General features: G+C 35.8%; 1 protein-coding gene and 1 long non-coding RNA gene across 3 annotated transcripts in view; both read right to left on the bottom strand.

Annotated features, from left to right (window-relative positions):
- The window catches only part of LOC122525421 (SAM and SH3 domain-containing protein 1-like), a 303,496-nt gene that overhangs the window by 17,241 nt on the left and 264,590 nt on the right, over window positions 1-21,665 (bottom strand). For both annotated transcript variants that reach the window (XM_043648211.1, XM_043648212.1), the window contains exon 5: window positions 5,778-5,917. In XM_043648211.1, coding sequence (XP_043504146.1) covers window positions 5,778-5,917 — 140 coding nt within the window. The remainder of the gene's footprint in view (window positions 1-5,777; window positions 5,918-21,665) is intronic.
- LOC122525471 lies at window positions 19,057-19,381 on the bottom strand. The gene is made up of 2 exons (XR_006305800.1): window positions 19,197-19,381; window positions 19,057-19,122 (listed from the first exon to the last, which is right to left on the bottom strand). It is a non-coding gene; the product is annotated as an uncharacterized LOC122525471 (long non-coding RNA).

The raw sequence follows: 21,665 nt of genomic DNA, 5'->3' as shown, positions 1-21,665 counted from the left end.
GAAATAAAAACTGTTTCTAGAAAAAATTCATGAAAATACGTCTTTTTCGAGCCTCGCAACTGCGTATAACCCCTTAAGATACGTTATCGTTGCTAATGATGTATCAATAAAATCATGTTTTATATATAATTTTACATTCATTTAAATAAAGATAAATTTACAATGGGAGAAAGAAAGAGAAAATTATTCTTCCGTATTATTTATTATTTATTATTTCTTCTGTACTTTTTATTTATTAGTATTAAAAATAAATCAAATTATATTCTTTATGATGTATCGATAAAATCATGACGTATGATGATATATCGTTCATTTAAGAACAGATAAACTAACTATGGAAGATAAATAGAGAGATAGTGAGAGAGAAATAAAGATACGAGGAAGGAATGCATCGAAATGCAAACGGTTCGAGGCCGTTGACGTTGCGGCTGACGAATTTCTGCGGGTAACCACGGTGATAACTGTGGTTTATTGTCTCTCTCTCTTTCTCTATTTGTCTCTCTTTCTCATACACACTCACTCACTCACTCATTCATTCATTCATTCGGTCTTTGTCTAGTGTCAGCAAAATAGGAAGCAGAAGAAAATAGGAAAATTCGGATAGTTTGGTGACGGTGAGAGGGGGGAGTGGGGGTGAGGGTGAGGGTGAGGAGTAGTAGGTACGTTAGGTGATAAGATCGTCAATGTATTCGCACATTTGTCGTTGGTTTATCAAACAGCTTCGTCGAGAGGAACGTCGATAACGCAAGACCGTATTACGACCATAAACTCGCATACTCGTGTGTATCCGTGCGAAACTCTTCCCATTCGGTCGAGGGCGCAAATTCCCATGGGATTCTTCCTGGCCATCCTGTTCTCTTGTTGAAGCCACTACCTGCCATCACCACCACCACCACCACCATTCTTTCCTGTTTCCTCTTTTTCTCTTCCCTCAGTCATATTATCTGCCGTTGTCGTTTCTCTACGAGCGAGCAGCTAACGCACGAAAGCATTTTCTATGTTGAGGGACGTGTCACGATCGTATGCTCCCTACAGATTAAACAATTTCGTTTTACGATCGAAAAATGACGCACTTGGGAACGAGAGAACACCATTGGATTTTTTTCTAAAACCCACGGCTAGGATGACATCTCTCCTCGTTGAAAAGTCTATCGTTTTTATATTTTTCTTCTTTGCAAGAAGTGGTTTTTTCCTTATCTTCGGTTTACTTTATAAATTGTAAATTTAATAATAATGTTGTTTCTTATATATGAACGATACGATTATATAAAATCTTCATTTTTTTTATTTATTACATCTAATATTCCAATTATAATTCAGTTTGGAAGGAAACTTTTTTCATTAAACATATTTTAATTAATTTTAAAGTGCACTCTTCTCGCACGATACCTAACCGAAATGCATTTGGACGCATTTAATGTATAATTAATGTTATTATTTCATTTCTCGCGCGGTAATCTTGAAAATATTTACAACCTAATATATTTTTCAATCCCCCTTTCTCTTTCTCTTACGCGTTGTTACGTTTAATTTTCATTATATGAAATTATAAATGAATGATTTTAACACTTGCTTGAGAATTGTAAATAAATAATTTTAGTACTCGCATAATTTTATATTCCCATATTAAAAAAAAAAAAAAAAAAACAAACAAAAGAATTAATATATCTTTAATATTATATCTATCTCTTTCGTTTTCATTTATTTCATTCTTATCGTTTCTTTATCCTTTTTTTTTTTACCTTCGTTCATTTTAAATCGTTCCAGTTTGTTCTACATACACCACGTATTTATGTATTATAAAGCCGCATAAGTATTTTATCCCACCATCGATAGAATTCATGCGCATGCGCGCCAGGTGAAAACTCGTTTCCGGAATATTTTTCTCCTTTGTCATGCGGATTTGGTTTCATTTCTATTGCAATGAAATCGTCGACGCGGAACAATGTCCTTTTTTATGCAATTTACCGTAGCCCATTTTGGTTTGAAATACAAAACCAGTAGTATCCCCTTACCCCTATCTCTCATTTTCACTCCCCCCCTTTTTCTCTCTCTCTCTTTCTTTCTCGATCTCTTTATCGTTTCTTTCTCTCTTTTTCATACACTTTTGTTATATTTTTTATTTTTTTTTCCATACGCATTTGAAAATGTTCATTTGCAGAATAGCCGGAGAGAAGTTCCCGTGATAAAGGTAACGAATAACGAATAAATGCGACGTTTTCATTGATATCGTAGCCACTTAAATGAACAAAAGAGAGAGAGAGAGAGAGAGAGAGAAATGGTGATCACAGAGAATATACCAACGGATTTTTCATTATACTTTTAGTAAGTGAAAGCACAGACACACCGTGAATTAAATATTCCTGAGAAGAAAATAGGTAAAGAGGTTTGAATATTTTCTTTTCAAATTAATCTAATCCTCACCTATCGATATCATTTTCTTCGATCCTCTCTCGTAAAGAAGAAGAAACATTCAAAATGAATAATAAAATAAAGATGAAAATGCAGATAAAAATATAAATTAAAAATAGAAATTAAAAATAGAAAGAAGAAGTCAAAGAAATATAAAAAGGAAAAAAAGAATAAAAGTAGTTGGGAATATTTAGGATACGATGGAGGTTTGAAATAAATCCCTCCCTGTGCACCTATCAATTGCATTTTCATCTTCGATAGCTTCTTATAAAAACAAATAAATAAAAAATAAAGATTGAGATGAAAGAGAAGAAATGAAAAAGGTAAAAAAAAAAGAAATAAAACTGGTGCGTGTACTTATGTACGCACGTAAGAAGTTATACTTCTTTGCCGTATCAAAACGAACATAACCTCAATAACCTCAAAAATAACTTCAAAAAACAACTTCAAAGAAAAAAAATAACTTAAAAAAAAAAATAATTATTATTATATATATATAAGAAAGAATAAAAAAAAACTGGTGTGTGTACTTATGTACGCACGTAAGAAATTATACTTCTTTGCCGTACCAAAACGAACATAACCTCAATAACCTCAAAAATAACTTCAAAAAAAAACTTCAAGAAAAAAATAACTTAAAAAAGAAAAATAATTATTTATATATATAAGAAAGAATAAAAAATAAATGGTGTGTGTACTTATGTACGCACGTAAGAAGATATACTTCTTTGCCGTACCAAAACGAACATAACCTCAATAACTTCAAAATAATTTCAAAAAAACTTCAAAGAAAAAATATAACTTAAAAAAGAAAATAATAATTATTATATATATATAAGAAAGAATAAAAAAAAAACTGGTGTGTGTACTTATGTACGCACGTAAGAAGTTATACTTCTTTAGCGTATCGAAACGAATATAACCTCAAAAATAACTTCAAAAAAATATTAGATTGAAAGTATGAGAACATAAGCAACTAATTATTATTATTTATTTATTTAACAAAAAAAAGAAAGGAAACATATTTTCAATCGGTCCACACTAAATATAAGAGAGATATATCGAATTATTTTATGCGTCAACAGCCATGACGCTGTGATAGCATTGGTTCCCGCTCGATCATTTAAGTAAAGCAGCGCTGAGTACGATTAGTATTTGGATGGGTGACCCGCTTGAGAAAAAAAGGCGGGAAGAAGAAGAGAAGACAACTTCATGCTGCATACTTGAAATCGCTTTAAAATACCGACAAACTTCATGGTGTCGTTTTTCCAGACGCTCGGAACAAAATCACTACTCCCCATTACATTTTCCTCAACGCGCCAAAAGAAGTATAACATCAAAAGAAAAAAATAAAATTAGAAAGAAAGAAAAAGAGTTGAGGTAGGGTTGGTGGTGGTGAGGGGTGGTAAAGAGGAGAAGTTTCAGGTTACACAGTTTGGTGGTATTTGAGGTGATGCGGGTTGATCGCGTTGACGTTGTCAGAAACGTTGACATAAACGGCTTTGCAAGGACGAAGTTTGGGTCAGCAGGGACGACAATTCGCTATACTCTAGTCGAGAGTGACATGCTTGGATCCTCGGAGAACTCGTCGTCGTCGTACGTGTCGGCTAGCTTCTATTGTAGGAACGTGAATGGTGGGTCATTGTAGAAAGAGAGAGAGAGAGAGAGAGAATAGTTGCAGCATGCAGTGTACTATACATATATGTGTATCTACGTACGACTAGGACGAATGACGTTCTCTTGGATATCCTGATACCAACGCTTGATCCTGCTTTTATCCTTCTAAACTATCTATATATGTATTGTACACGTATTCACATGTGTGTTCAGTGAACTTTCAGAATTTACTATACTTGACTTTGGATGATATACATGGGAGAGTAAATCGTTCCAATATTATATTATATCAGAACAGTTTGGAGTTTATTTGATAGGAGTAAATAATCTTCGATGTGTGATTAATTATTAATATATATGTAGATATTGTTAGTTTATTTCTTTTTTATGGGGGAGGATTAAAGGATTGGGTAATATTTGTTCTTTTTCTTTTTTAGACTATTTTTCTAATCGATTAATTCGTGTGTTCTATCGTGATAAATTATTTTTTTTTCTTTTTTTACGTGTGTATTTTTAATTATATATTTAATTTTATAAAAATGTTTATGATAGATTCGATCTTTAAAATTTATTATTTAATATTTTCTTAAATGATAATTAGATTATTATCGGGTTTAATTATGTATCAGTGTAGTTCTGCGATAATTAATATTTGATTAGATGATTTAACATTTAGATATAATTATCATTTAATATATTACTCTCTAAACAAATGTGTCGTTGATACAATTAATAATTAAATTAAACGATTGCAAATAAAGTTTGTTCAAATAATAATATTTAAATGAAAAATTCGATGGGAAATGAAATTTAAATAATAATAATAATAATAATTTGAAAATTAATTTAAAACAATAGAGTTTTTCGGTGATAGTTAAAAAGAAAAAACGGAAGGAAGGAAGGAAGGGGTGGGAGGGAGGGAGGGAAGGACGAGTTGGCGACGAGTTCGGTGGATTTTAATATTCAGCCGTGATTTTAAACAGTATGACAATGACGTGCGTTATAGAGAAATTACGCGTAACAGATTTACGAGGTGAGTTGACGACGCGCGGAAACGTAAGCGGCCCATGAAACGGAATTAAATGGCGTTTCCGGGTCGTGCAATTTTTCTCTCTTTCCATCTTCCTCTCTTTCTCTCTCTCTCTCTCTTCGTTCTTCGTTTAGTTGTGTCGCGTGTAGCAAAGAGGAGACTCGTATGACCCCAAAAAACGTGCTCGTACTTCGGAAAAAACTAAAGTTACAAAAAAAGAAAAGAAAAGAAAAGCAAAAAGAAAAAGAAGAGAAAAATTACAAACAAATGTTAAAAAAAAGGGAAGAAGAGAAATAATGGCCTTTGATGCTACGCAGGAATTGCATTTTTGTATTGTATTGTTTAGTTTTGTTTTGTTTCGAGCTCGTAACAACGACTGAGTGCCGATTTTCGTGTTCGGTGAACTTTGCACCCCCTCGGAGTTAATCAAGGTCGAACGGAACTTGAGGAAATTTATGCACTAGGCTTGAAAAAAAGTTATTACCGCGTTTACGTGGAACTGCGAATTGTTAAAAAAAGAAAATAACAATAAAAAAAAAGAGGAGAGAGAGAGAAAGAAAGAGAATTAAAGTCGTACATCCGTTTTACACGGGGAAACGTAACATTTAATGGCGATTAATTTGATCATTTTTTTATATGGCGAATAATATATCGGTATAATAATAATCATATTCAAGATACTTATAAACATTATTTTAATTTATTAAAACATACTTACTCTCTGCGGTACACCCATTCTCGTTCGACCGTGTCTAGGGGAGCCTTGAGTTTGTCCTTGCTTTTCTTTTTTGTGTGTTTTTAAGCCCCTCAATAACCTGGAGAACGTGGTCTTCTTCTTACTCGTGTTGTGTCCTTGTTCTGTAATCAGAGTGACAAAAAATCTTTGGATGATAAATTAATACACGTGAGAAAGAGAGATAGAGATATTATATCCGATGTGGTTGGAACAATCGAACGAGATGTTCGATTCCATTCGATTCGATACGATTCCATTCGATTCGGTTAAATTTGATTAGATTCGATTCGATTCGATTAGACTCGATTCGTGAGACAAGGTATAGGAAATAGAAGAGTAGTATAGTTATGTACCACCAGAAGTGGTGGGGGGGTCAAGGGGGAAAGGGGGAAAGTCGTCGTGCTAGTTGCATTTATCGGACCGATGCGTGAAATCTTTGGAAATACCCAATTTACGGTATGCACCGGGTATAGCACTACCACCAATCTCGCAAATAATCGAATAAATCGGGGTTCACCGCAACATCGCTGTCCATTAACGGATAATTCAGGCGGGCCCGTTAGTCGCCCACGCCCACGCCCTTTCAACGACAGTATATTGTATTAGTGTCAACGCATCCGTTTATTAGTACGGACAACAACGGTACCTAATTGCCAACCTATAGACGTGCTGCTGGTGCTGGTGCTGGTGCTGCTGTTCCTGGTCACTACCAGGAACGAATTATCTCGGCTCCAGCTTGCTGCCGACCGATGATCGACGAAATGATTCGTTCGAGCCCTCGTGTTGCCGTGCGAATAATTCACTTTGCATAACGTGTTCCTCGTTCCGTGCTGGTGTCATCGATGGTGGTCATACGAATGGCTTTCTATCACAAAGAAACATTCGACAAAACCTGCTGCTTGCTCCCAATGACCTGTCGTCCATCGGAACTCACTCTCATTCTCTCATTCTCTATCTCTCTCTCTCTCTCTCTTATTCACTGTAATAATTAACGTATCTCATCTTCGAGTTAATACGTCTGTTTCTATCCTACCCATGACGTTTATCATCAACGGCATTTCACATAGATGGAATTTTTAAGGAACTTGTCTATGTTATTCTACGTTGCAATCGAACAAGCATATTATCTCAAAACCACTACCACCACTACCATCGCCACTACTATCAACATCACTACCGACCACCCACCCACCCACCTCGTTTACATTTTCACTCATTGGATTTCTATTTCGAAATGTAACCATTGAATTAGCCGGTTCCAACAGATGGGACTAGAACTGAGATTAGAACTAACATCAGTTGAGAGGTAAAGCCTGTATCCCCGTGTTAATGTGATCAATAATAATTACGTGTAATCTGTAAATATTCGTAAAATGTTTTGCACGTTACATCAATTATAGATTTCTATTAGGATGTTATTATGAAGTAATTTGCAGATATCGATGAAACGTATTGATAAGTTATTCGTGTAATCGGGCAAGCATTATCCTTTAGCTTGCGCATCATTGATTTCTATTGGTACGTGTAATTACAAGGGTTAACACGTTACGGATGATTAGATTAGAGATTAGAGAGTGAAAATCTAATAAATTATTGTCGCGCGTTTAATATCATTAATTATAACGTTTTAACTAATCAAATTTAGAAATGATATGAGAAAAGGGATAGATACGTAAAAGGATTATTCGAGTAAAAAAAAGAAAAAGGAAACATGGGAAAAGGAATATTGTTTCCAAAGAGAAATTTTCTACGTGGTAAGGTAAAAGCCCCCTCGGTTGGCCAGTTAAGCCGTTTTCTTTTTTAGAAAAATTATATTCATTCAATAAAATAACTTACATCTAAACTAATGGTTTAACCTGTAAGCTTGAGCTTTCAGCTTTGAATAAAAATAAAGAAAAGACAAATTATTCATAAATATTTTAATAATAAATTAAAAAAAAACATAGATTTGCAATGTCCCTATTTTTAGCCAACTTTGTCCCTCTTTTGGCCACGCATGTCCCCTCATTTGGCCATGTTTCCTATTTAAAATAAATAATTAATTAATAATTAATTTATTAAATAAATCAAAATTGAATAATTCAAAACTCGTGTACAAAGAAATTAATTACTCATTAGTATTAAAAAAACTAGTTGAATACTTTATGTACAAATATATATAACCTCAAAGCGAATAGCCATAAGTTGGCTAATGATAAAAACAGAGGCAATAATACTGTCTCCATGCTTGGCCACCATATTTTTAATGGAGAATAATTAAAAATCACCTAATTTTCAATTTCTATAATAATTTTAAGCTATGTTAATTGCAGAAAAAAAAATATTTTGGTTGCTATTGTCAAAAATGAAATATATAGGTTAATAAAAATCACAGTATCCTTACCTTACTTAACAAGAAACCATCCAAAACAGAAGTCTTGCACAACTTTATTTTTTTTCGTTTTTAAATATATTTTTAAAATAATCCGAATTACTTTCAATGATATTTTAAAATTAGAATTTTCTTTTTTAAAAACTGTCACCATGTGCACATCAGCATATAATTTATAATCACTGTTGTGGCATAAAGTGGCCAATAGAGGGGGCCTGGCCAACCGAGGGGGCTTTTACCTTATTTCAGGATAGCAATGAATTTACGAAAAGTGCAAGCCTCGACATTTTTCGAGCAAGACTATCAAATCTATTTATTTATCTCGATTCGCGACATTTACCGATTGTCGGTGATAGTTCCTAAAAGAAAAAACAAATCGTGGGGAAATGTTTAGGGTGAGGGGGGAAAAGGGGAGACGAGGAAAGGGCTTTAGAAAGAAAGAAAGAAAGAAGAAGAAAGCGAAAAGAAAGTTTGTCGAAGTAAGCAATCGAGGAAATTCGTTGTAGCGAATCCAGCTAGCGGAAGTTGCTATTACTCGAAGCGAGGATCGTTTCTATGGTGGTATAAGCCAAAGAAACAACGCGGAAGGAGAGGCCACAAGGGTAAGATAGAAAACTGGCTTTCATATGAGGGAGAGGGGAATATAAGAGGCTCGTGGGACCACCATCGCGAGTAAGAAGAAGAAATGTCTCTCCTATCTTCGTAATATTCGGATATATATATATATATATATATAATACTGAAGCTTTAACTACCGTGAGTCTTGTTCGGAACGAATGAATCGTATGGAATAAAAATAAACTCGATTGGGATAGGAGGAGGATCCCTGGATCCAATAAGTTTTTCTTTAACGAAACGAAAAAGGGGGCAGAAGAAAAAATATAAATGAAAAGAGAAATTGTAAGATATATATATATATATATATATTATATTATATAATATATTCTTTATATAAATATAAAGAATTCAGATTAAGATGTTATACCTACTTATTGATAGAGATATTCAGCGTGTTTTGTGAATTACGATTTAATTTAAATTTAATTTTTTTTTTTTTTTTTTTTTTCTTTAAAACCATATGTTTATTGCTTTGAACCAATACTACTATACCACTATTATAGAACTGTTATACTTTTATTTATGTATTATTTACTATTTTCTTTTTACATTTATCTACTTACTGTGCGTTACTACTAATATAATGATAAGTTTAATAACAATTACATAATTTTAATTTTTGTTCTGTTTTATCTATATATTATATTGTACTTTACTGTAATTAATGGCCTTTAGGGAGCCTAGGCTCTAGGCTCAATAAAATATTATTAAATAAATAAATAAAATATATATATATATGAAGATAAAGGGGAAGTAAAAAATTAAGAGAGGGAAAAGAAAAGGTAAAAAATGAAGCAGAAATGAATAAAGAGAGAGAGAGGGAGAGAGAGAATTCTTAAGGCTGTAAAAAGGGACGAACGAATAGGATGATAAGTAAAATGGTAAGCAAGAGGAAGTACCGGGATTGCCATAAACAGGAAAAAGAAGAATCGATCAAGGGAGATCGAAGGAACCTGTTTCTATCGTCTTGTGCATCGAATCTCTCAAACTCGCGAGGGGTAAAAAAAAAAAAGGGAAAGGAGGGTTCTAAATTTGCCGGAAGGGTGACAGACGAAGAAAAGGGAAAGAGAAAGGGAAAGAGTGGGATATCACGATAAAAAGCTCATGGAATTCGTTCTCTTCGGTCCGTTTATCGTCGCATCTCTCCTCTTCGAAGTTATATATCCACCCTGTATACTATACACCCCCCCGCTTCCTCCTCCTGCTCCAGCATCATCACCCTTCATCCCAACAATCTTTTCCTCCCTTTCCTTTTCTATCTATCCATCTCCTACGTGCTTCTAAACTTATTTAATTCGAAGCAAGCTCGAAATGATTTCTCCTCTTTTTCCTTTTCCTTCCCCCCTCCGAACCCCTCTTCCTTCGCAGCAGTTTTTCGGGTTACACATTTCTCTCTTTTCCCTTTTATTTTTCTCTTTCTGCAAAGAGATCTCATGACTGACTCGAAGCTTGAGTAAACTTAAGCAGCAGCAGCAGCAGCCAAGAGGTTAGAGTTTGGACACCGTCCGAACAAATTCAATTGCTTCTTCTTGAAAGTACCCTTGATTATAACTGGTTCACCGTTGGGAGAAGAAAACTCGGCGTAAAAGGGGGATGAGATGGTGGTACTGGTGCTAGTGGGATGGTGGAATGGTGGTAGTAGTGGTAGTGGTAACTTCGAAAAGGGAAGTTAGGGAAGAGGTCAGGGGTGTAAGAGGGTGGTGGACGCTTGGACGCTTGGCGGAAAGACGAGCGATGATATTTACTCGCTTTCCAAAGCTTGGCACGTTCTCTCGTAAATTACGGCACCAGAGAGAAAGAGTGAGAGAGAGTGAGAGAGAGGGATAGAGGGATAGAGGGAGGGAGGGTTCCGTTGGTACGCCTTTTTCCGCGGCATGAGTGTTCTCGATTTTCCGCATTGTACCTCGACGCGAGAAGAATTTCTCCGAAGCAACGAAGTTATTAAAGTCTGCGATTTCTCTCTTTTCTCTTTCATCCCACTCCCCTCTCCATCAAACTAACCACCGACCACCACTCACCCCCCTCCTACACGCGCGCACACACTTTAAACTCATTCCTTCTCATCCATAGTCTTCTTCCTACCTTTTTCTTATTTTACTTTGACTTCTTCTTCTACTTCTTCTTCTACTTCTTCTACTACTTCTATTATACTTTACGTTTCTTTACATTCTTTCTCTTTGAAAATTGTAAGTTCGTTGCTGTTCGGAGAACTTCGGCTAGATTCTCCACACCGTTCTCCCTCCCCCGACCGAAATTTTATATAAGTATGAAATCTTTTTCATTAATACGATCTAATCTATCGAAAATGAATTACATTTTCATCTTATATCTATCGTACTATCGTTTGGAATATTAATCGTACGAATAAGCGATAGTCTGTGAATAGAAAACAAATAAATCGTAAAAGAAATAAAATTCAATTAGAGAGAAAAGAATAAACGTATGAACGTGAGAAAGTTGAGAAAGTTGAGCGGATAATCAAAATAAAAAAGAAATCAAATAATAATAATAATAATAATAATAATAACAATAATCAAATGAAAAGAGGTCTCCAACAAAATTGTATATAAAAAGTTTGAAGAAAGTTCAGTCATAGAGAGAGAGAGAGAGTTTACTATCGGTATTGGCAAATATAGAAAAATACACGCGTAGAGAGTATATTCGATGTATGCAGTTACGTGTACAATTTGAAAGATATGTGTAAGTGAAAAAGAGATGGTTGGTTAGAAGGAGGGGGTTTAAGGGTTGGCGAGGGGGTGGTACGAAGTCGATATTACGGAAATCCACGTCGGTCGAAAGTGGGGCTGCCGCCATAAGCATGAATAAATAAGCGATATTAAAATCCACTTTACTTCCCTCATTCAACCCCCACCCCCACCCCTTCTTCTCCCACTCTCTCTTCTCGTTCGCATATCCTATCGTAACCCTAACCACCACCACTACCACCACCACCACTACTCGTGTGCTTTTCTCCCTTATTTCTTGATACCGTGGCAGCAAACGGATATCGCTAGACGACCAACGAGAGCAAAAGCTGGCATATATCGTCTCTCATTCTTTTTCTTTTGCTCTCTTTCTCTTTCTCTCTTCTTCTTTTTTTTCTCTATTTTTTCTTTTTTATTCGGCGATACTCTCTCGAGATATTTTTCTACAGTATGGAAGTGGTAGAGGAAAGGGAACAGGGAATAAGTTGCCCCCAGGCAACTTTTATCATTCCTTCTTCCCACCCCTTTCTCCTAATACACCCCCCACCCATCCCACTTTGTACCCTATTTTATAAAACGACGAGACGCTAGCAATGAACATTTTCAATTGGCAAAAAAGATGACTCGAACATTTTCATTCTGGTGAGAAAGATGTTCACCTATCTGGTCGATTGGTTCTTTCTATATTACATTCGAGAAATAATCTAATAGTTATATGCGAATGAATACGTTGCGTTGAATAGGGTTATCGAAATGTTATTTATAATATTTGAAAGGATGTCAAATTTTATTTGACAATGGGAAAATTGGATTCAATGTAAAAATAGTAATGTGTATATGGGAAACCATGTATAATTATATTTTACTTGCAGAAAATTGATATTCAATCATTAATTTTATAATGCAATATATGTGGGATGCGAGCACCTCCAAGCCAAACACTTAGGTAGGCGTTCGTGAAGAGATTGGACGGTGGGCCCCTGGATAGCTCAATTGGTTAAAGAGCAGTCGCCCGGAAAGCGGAAGATCCGGGTTCGAGTCCCGGTCCAGTCTGTCCAACGGCCCAATTTTTTCACGAATCCTACATTTTGGGGATTCAGCCGGGATGGAGGTTTGCTTCGTGTCACACTTCTACGACCGGGCAATAATTAGGGAAAATAATTAATTGAACATCTATCAAAGAGAGGTTAGGCCGACGTAAGACGTATAGTGGCGACGTGAACGATTGGCTGGGGAACTAGGCAAGACGGCCTTTAGACAGCAATGCGTTCAGGGAAGAGGTTTTCCATCCTCGTGTAAGTTATACAGCATTGGTTAAGCCTGTATTAAAAATCGAGGTTGGGAATATTTTGACAATTTTCGTGTCGCGCGAAATAGTGTGTAGCACCCTCGTGTAAGTTATACAGCGTTGGTTAAGTCTGTATTAAAGATCGAGGTTGGACACAGTTTTTGGTTTGTCGGTTCGTTGAAAAAGATTTATAAGATGTCGAAATGACGAACATTCGGGGTCGAATGTAGTTGCGGGGGGGTTGAATGTGGGATGCGAGCACACCTCCAAGCCCAAACACTTAGGTAGGCGTTCGTGAGGAGATTGGACGGTGGGCCTTGGATAGCTCAATTGGTTAAAGAGCAGTCGCCCGGAAAGCGGAAGATCCGGGTTCGAGTCCCGGTCCAGTCTGTCCAACGGCCCAATTTTTTCACGAATCCTACATATATATATTTTAGCAATTCATATGGAATAAAAATACACAAAAATTAGTCGAATTTCTTTTAACTGTTATTTGACATACTTATAAACGAAATAGAAAGAATAAGATAGATAGATGGATAGATAAATAGAGAAAAAATCGGTAAGTGATATTAACATTGATCGTTTGTGTGTCGTGGTACGAGGAGATATCGTAGTTACACAAAGGAAACGATAGAAAATATAGAAACGAAACGTGCTCTGCTTCGTATAGTTCGGAAATTTTTTTATTTATTTTTATTTCTATTTGTTTCTTTTTATTCGTATGTGTCCTTCGTACTCTCTTCTCTCTCTCGAATATGTGCCGACGCTAGCTAGTCTTTTTTAATGCAATCGTGGGCAACGGCGACGCGTTCGATCGAATCTCACTGCCGTACAAGAGATTGAATCACCGATGTTAACCGGTCCGGAAAATCAGTCACGAAAAATTGCATGTGTCACGACGATCAGAGTAACGTGATTTAACCGTCGACGATTCCTACGCTGGTTTATCGTGCTTTTAACGTGCCAACATCTCTTTTCCTCTTCCTAACCCTCACCTTTTTCCTCCCCTCCCCCCGTCTCACCTTCCTTTCTATTCCTTTCATCGTTCTCCTTTTTTTCGATTGATTACCGTGCTACGAATATCGATGAAAGATTTGATTTTATCGTTAGAGGTTTTTCCAATAATCCGTATAAAATTATGAGAGAAAAAAGAGAACAAAATATTAATACACGAAGGAGAAACAATATTCGATGAAGGATTCGTTTTAAAACATGCAACTATTATAATAAGTATACATATTTTTGTAATATTAGATCAATCAAAATGGGTGATTGAGGTGTATTTGTATATTTAGAGAAAAATTGATGTATTATATTAGAAATAGAACATTGATAAGAAGTTTATATATTATATGATACGATAATTGTAACAGAGTGAACAAATTTATTTTGTTTTAAACAATTATTTATATTACAAAATTATTAGACGAATAAATTAATTCATTTCTACGATAAAATCAAAGTAATTTAAATCTTACAAAGGAAGGGTTAAAATTTTTAAAATTTATTATAATATTATATATATTTATTTAAATTTTTATTATTTTAAAAATAATTTAGAAAAATTAATAATTACAATTATTATATTATTAATTTGATAATAATAATTATATCATCGTTAGAAGCAAAAAAGATGGAAAAGAGAATAAGAGGAAGGAGAAGATTGGAAGGGATGTGTTGGTAGAAGAGAAAGTTAGTGTGGGATAGAAAGAGAAAGAGGATGAGGAGAAGGATGAGAAGGAGGAGTAGGAGGGAAAGGTGGAGGAGCCCTTGAATCGGCGCGACACGCGCTACGTTGTACTTCCGCCCTATGAACCCCTTCACCGTCTGATACAAGTGCCGTGTATTCCTCGTTTCTTCTTTCTCACTCTGACTAACATTATTCTCTGTCTTTCCTTCGAACCCTTTTCTCACCTCGGCTGTTTCTCTCTCTCTCTTTCTTTCTCTTGAAATCTTTCTCATTCCTTTTCCGTATATCATCGTCGTTCCCTTAACGTACACGTGCAAGGATAGAAAAGAAAGGAAAGGAGAGGAGAGGTGAGGTGTGGTGAGGTGAGGTGAGGTGAGGTGAGGTGAGGAGGTGCGTGTCGTGTGTCTAAGTAACCCCGTGTACAGGTTTCGTCGTCATGGTTACACGTTACGTGAACTAGCCACAGAGAAAGAGAGAGAATGAAAAATTGAGAAAAAGAGAGAAAGAAGGGGGAGGGGAGGAGGAGGAGGAAAGGGGGAGGAAGCCGCGTGGTATGCCTCTTGTGAAAGCAAAGGCGTGACAAATAGGGAAGAATAGACAATGACGATACTCTACGGCTGGTGAAACCTCTCACCGGGACTCTCAGCTCTTCGCGAGTTTGGCTGCGAAAAAAACGAGAAGGAATGAGACAGTGAATGAGAGAGAGAATATGAGAGAGAAAGAGAGTGAAAGAGAAAGAAAGAGAAAGAGATTGTCTTCCTGTATGCAACGACCGTTCGTTCGTTCACTGCATGACTTGGAGTCTGCCCAGCTTTACCTCCTCTCCACTATCGACACCTATCCTCTTCTCCTCTCTCTCCTCTCCTCTCCTCTCCTCTTCTCTTCTCTTCTCTTCTTTTCTTTTCTTTTCTTTTCTTTCTGTTCTCACACCCACATCCATACTCATACCCATATACCCCATCCCTTCTTCATCCTCACCCACCTTTCTCTTCTACCCCCCCCTCTCCGCGCCGTTTGTCTCTTATTGTCACCCAAGAAAGACCTACCTTCTTTTTAACCCTTCATAGACTGACACGAGACGTTAAAGACTCGCTGAGATAAATTTCACCCCTTTTCTAATACCTCGACATTTTGTTCTGTTATAATAGGAAATCGAATATATATATATATATATATATATAATATGTTTGTAATCCTTAATTTGTTGAAAGAACCACAATTAGATTCGTCTAAAATAAGAGTTATTTATTTAAACATAATAGGTTAATAATTTGACAATATTTACAGGTGATCAACTAACCTAAAATAAGAGAATCAACAATTAAAAATTCATGCTCCCGTTTCTCTATTAATTGATGCCGTTTTCAATTAAATTTAATTTACAAGACTTTTTTACTAAACTTCTAAAACGCTCTTGCCAGATTTCAAGACTCTCACTCCTACAAGATTTTAAACACCAACCGTCACTCCTGCTAGCTTTTGTTCTCCCAATGTATGGCGCCACATTCAAACAGCTAATCACTCAATGCAACGGCACATGCATACAAAGCTTACATATATACAGTAAGACCTCTTTTTGTGCGGTCCTTTTTTATACGATTTTATTTTTGTGCGATTTGTTTTGTGCGATTTTATTTTTGTGCGATTTGTTTTGTGCGATTTATTTTTATGCGGTATCTAAATCTCAGCAGCGTTGCTACCAGTTTTATGTTTTCTTTCAATGTACATATACATGTGTGGACGAGCTGATTACATGGTCTCCTTGACAACGATGTATCCGGACTTCGCGACGCTGTTCATCTGATTTAAACAATCTTCTAACAATTATTTCATTTGATTGAAAGCATTTTCACATCTATATTTCGCAAATAATTGATGTATTTTCTAAGTGCGACTTTTTTTATGCGGTCCCTATCCACCGCACAAAAAGAGGTTTTACTGTATATCGTACAAAGTTGTTTATAATATGTAAGTATTTATAAAATTAGCGAATATTTTTTTGTACGATTTCTTTTATGCGGTCCCTATCCACCGCACAAAAAGAGGTTTTACTGTATTTTCTAAGTGCGACTTTTTTTATGCGGTCCCTATCCACCGCACAAAAAGAGGTTTTACTGTATATCGTACAAAGTTGTTTATAATATGTAAGTATTTATAAAATTACCGAATATTTTTTTGTACGATTTCTTTTATGCGGTCCCTATCCACCGCACAAAAAGAGGTTTTACTGTATATGTATTTTTTTTCATTTTTCGATTGGATGAAATAATCGTCGATAAATCGAGATTTTGGATTTTTTATTTCGTATTTTAATTATTATTATTTAATTTTCGACGAAAGATCTTTCATTACTTAGATTTAATTATTATCGAAGAGTTATATATGTATAATATAATTAATAAAAATGAATTATTATAATAAATTCTTAACGCGTGATATTATTTTGCGGAATTTTTACAAATAAATCTTTTCACGTGAGATCTACACAAATAGGATAGCAAATTTTTTACTAATATGATTTTTTCGTACGACATATTTATTTTTGTAATACGATAAACTTTCGTAAACATTTTATTTTTTGTTTCTTTTTTTTTATATGCAATTGCAATCGATATTACAAAAATTAACTTTCTTATTTATTAGGAAATTTTGTTTGTTTTAATACGGCTCACGTTTTGATCTATAATACTTCATGTTTTCCTCGGTGGTAAACAAGTTTGACGTGGTTGGTCTAAAGGTATCCAGAAGCAACGAAGCAAGGAAGCAAGCAAGCAAGCAAGCAAGCAAGCAAGCGAGTAAGCAAGCAGACCATTCATTTTCAGAGGTAATCGAGGAAAAGCCAAAATGAGGAAATAACGAGACTCCTTTCTTCTCAACGAACGCCTTGCAAGAAACATTTTCTTTTAAAACTTTTCAACAAAATTTTACGGTTGTATGTAAGGGAAACACGTTCTTGTCGGAAAACAAAACAAAACAAAGAAAAAACAAATAACAATTACAACTGTTCAATTTATTTCCTTTTTCTCGTTTGTTCTTTTTTTTCTTGCTTTTCTTTATTTATCATTAATTAGTATATTCGATGAATATTAATATTCCATTTGATATTTCGATATTATTTACCTATACACGTTGACATTTAGCGGAATAATCATTCCGTTTACGTGAATCAATAAACTACAAAATATCGAGAGGCTCAGAATAAAACCAGACAAACGTGTATTCGACACGTGTGAATGCTTTTAAACGAACTCTCGAGGATGGGGTCTAAATTTTAAATAAATACATTTGGCGGCTGGGCTAGAGGAAAAAAGGACAAATAAAAAAGAGAGAGAGAGAGAGATGCTAGAGGATGGGTGGGTGGGGTTTTCGGAGATACTGGGATAGCTGAAAAATTCAAACATATCTCGCGCGCGTCGAACGTGAAAATTCCGTAGTCGACGAACTGGCAACTTTATTGACGATTTAAAAATAACACAACGCGTATACACAAACCCATATATATACACCTATATATATATATATATTCCCTTGCATACAGGTATATACACACGAAAACCTCACTTTACACGTATATTACACGCCAGCCGTAAAATCCAACACACAGGACAAATAGAAATATACCCATACAACAATCCGAAATCTACGTAGAGATATACACGTAACCACAAAATTTTACGCATACCACCATATAGAGAGAGAGGAAAACTCAAATTTATTTATACGAATAACACCCCTCTCCGATACTTTCGCACACATACAAAAACTCAAATTCGTACGTAACCAACGACCACAAATTTCTACACATTACGTATAGGGAAATACCCCCCCCCCCTCCCTCTAAAATACGTATATATTATACAAACACAATCCAATACAGATATTCAGATATATATATGGAAATCTATCTATCTATCGTGCGAAATTTTGGGAGAGACCGATGCGGTTCGGCGAATCGGCGTTACTCATCGTTGAGAGATAGTGTGTACACACTAAACGTAGGATCGTCGACCCTGATGCTGCCATGGCAAACACCATGAGAGAACGGCACCGAAATGCAATTACACAAGGGAATAAGGCCATCGCCCTCGTTGAATTCCACCCCATACAAACGGATCTCCGATCTGTTCTATCACCGTTCGCTTTACGGTTCGAATCTTCTTCCCCCCCTTACCCTGTCCCCGTACCCCCTAGCCCCAACCCCCGTCGTCGTAGTCGTCGTCCTTTGTGAGAGAACGTTCGACCTTCGTGTGCCTGTAAAAAGCTTCTCCTCCCTTCCACAAAGACGACGTCGTCGCCCATACTCGTCCTCGAAGGGACGCAGTAAATCCCTTTCTGTCCCTGTCGGATCCTATTGCGTGCCTTTGCACCACTCTCTCGAAGAAGAAGAAGGAGAACGCATTAAATACCAACGAAGGGGGAACCCCTACACCATCATCCAGTTTCACTCTTCTCTATCCTTATTTTCCAACTTTCTCGGTTAATCTTTCGATTGTTGGATAAGAATCAGGAAAAGTAAGTGTTGTTTACAGGAAAAAGTTTCTTATATTTAAACTTGACGTTTTTATGTGTATAATATTTTTCAGATATATATATATATATAATGTCTTATTTATTGTGCAGGTTATGGGTAGATAATAGGTAGAATTGTTTCTCTGTAATAACAAAGATTTTATTTTATTTTGAACAAAATAATAATGTAGCAACTTAGACTAATTATTTATCCTACCTGTAATAACAAAGAAACAACATTCAATGCTAATATCCACACCGATGTTTCTTGATTAATTTTCTTACATATATCTCTTAATCTCTATATCTTTTCACTCCTGCTTTCTTTGTAGCACTAACGCCACCTGTTTTATTCCCTAACCTATTTACGCGCTAAATTCAATATAGCTAAAACTACTGTCCTTACATATATATATGTGTGTGTGTATATTATATTTGGGTTGGAATTGGAAATGAATTTATTTAGGTTGGTCTTTTAAAGTTTTTCTAATTCTATTTTGTTACTCTATGTTTATATACTATTTACTGTATAATATATACATCTTGTATTAGAAATATATTGAATTATATGATATATATATATATAATGTTGATTTTTTACTTTTAAAGTAAGACTAACTTTGATTAAATTTCCCATTGGAGAAAGTGGAAGATAAAATAAATGGGATACCCTACGTAATTTCTAGGAATTCAAAATAAGAAAGATATATACGATAAGTAATGAGTGATTAATTAAGTAAAAGGAATATCAAGGAGTCATTAAGAGAGAGAGAGAGAGAGAGAGGATAGAACTCGTACTCTAATTAGAAATTTGTCGTAGCATCTCCAGTAAATCTAATACGGTAGAAGGTGTTGTTGGCTGATGGATGGTAGTAGTAGAGAAGAGGATAAGATGGAATGAGAGAGTGAGAATGAGAGAAACAAGGATAAGCGATGCTCGTTTTAGGAGCTCGTTTCTTGGCAGTCAGAATCCTCAGCTAGCTCGCGTCCCACGTTTCGATCCAACTCCGATCCGGCGGCCCTTGCTAAACCTAACTCTTAGTTAGATTCCAGTCCAGACAAACAGGCTTGCTCTCCAACAGTTGGCGCGCTTCGCTAAGCGAGCAACCCAAGCAAGCGTGTTTGCGCATCCCAGCAAATCCACGCTCTCGGTTTTGGAATTGGGGTGCTTGCGCCCTCGCACCATTGTGCGCGACAACTGCTAAGTGCTGCGGCAATCCGGCATTGGCGCCTCTTACACGGAATTACTGTTAAACGCGAACCTACTACCCCAACCCCGAACCCTCCTCCTCCTCCTCCTCCTACTCCACCTCGTCTCCTTCAACTCCTGCCTTCCTTTCCACAGCCAAACTGATTAGTTCTCCGATTTGGTAGGCGGAAGGAGTGAAACACACAGACCCTCTCTCTGTACTTCTGTATTTCTCTGTATGTGTATGTGTGAGAGAATGAGAGAGAGAGAGAGAATATTTCAACATTTCTTGCTAGTCCTATTCGAAGCTGGTCACGAGCATTCTCCCAACACCTCGGTCTATTTTGGCTAAGATCCTCCTCTTCATGGACGTGGTCTTGGAATTTCGGAGGTACCTTTAAACTCCGACGAGGATTTCTCAGAACCTCTACAGCACGAACGTGCTTCTCTCCCTTATACCGATCGGAATAGGAATACCAACAGGAGACAAGCTTAACTTTCCTTACGAAGTTTACCTTGGCCGACCTCGCTCGGACTTGTTGGCTAGTCATACAACAACAATTTATGCTTGTCCTTCCCTACACTCGGTAATTCGATAATTTAACCGCGAACATGTAAATTACAATACGAAACTTGGTATTTTAGTATTAATCGATAGAACTTCCGGTATTATCGATGGAAATTACAGTTTTTTATTTCGACGATTTTTCTTGACGATTAATGATTATAGTTTTGATGATTATACGTTTTTCATTCGGAATGTTAGATAATTAAAAATTTGATTTGAATTTATATACCATTTGAAATGTAAATTGATATATTACTTTTTTTATTTATTCTAATAGAATTTTGAATTTTACACGAGTAATATTTTAACACAAATTTATGTCGATTGATTATATAATTTTTGTAAACAAAAAAAACTGGTGTGTGTACTTATGTACGCACGTACATAACCTCAAACCGCACGTACATAACCTCGTACGCACCTCAATAACCTCAAAAATAACTTCAAAAAAGTGTACTTATGTACGCACGTAAGAACCGTACCAAAACGAACATAACCTAAATAACCTCAAAAATAACTTCAAAAAAAAACTTCAAAGAAAAGAAATAACTTAAAAAAAAAATAATGAATATTATATATATATATATAAGAAAGAATAAAAAAAAGAAAAAGAAAATATCAAAATATAGATATCAGTCCACACTAAATATAAGAGAGATATATCGAATAACTTCACGCGTCAACAGCCATGGCGCGGTTACAGCATTAGTTCCCGCTTCGATCATTTAAGTAAAGCGGCGCTGAGTACGATTAGTATTTGGATTGGTGACCCGCTTGAGAAAAAAAGGGAAGAAGAAGAGAAGACAACTTCATGCCGTATACTTGAAATCGCTTTGCCGCGCGTCGTAAATACTGACAAACTTCATGGTGTCGTTTTTCCAGACGCTCGGAACAAAATCACTCCCCATTACATTTTCCCCAACGCGCCA

This window comes from Polistes fuscatus, unplaced genomic scaffold (assembly GCF_010416935.1).
Source record: "Polistes fuscatus isolate 324 unplaced genomic scaffold, CU_Pfus_HIC Scaffold9, whole genome shotgun sequence".
NCBI classification, from domain to species: Eukaryota; Metazoa; Arthropoda; class Insecta; order Hymenoptera; family Vespidae; genus Polistes; species Polistes fuscatus.
The sequence above is the reverse complement of the archived record's forward strand: the minus strand, read 5'-3'. Positions and strand labels throughout refer to the sequence as shown.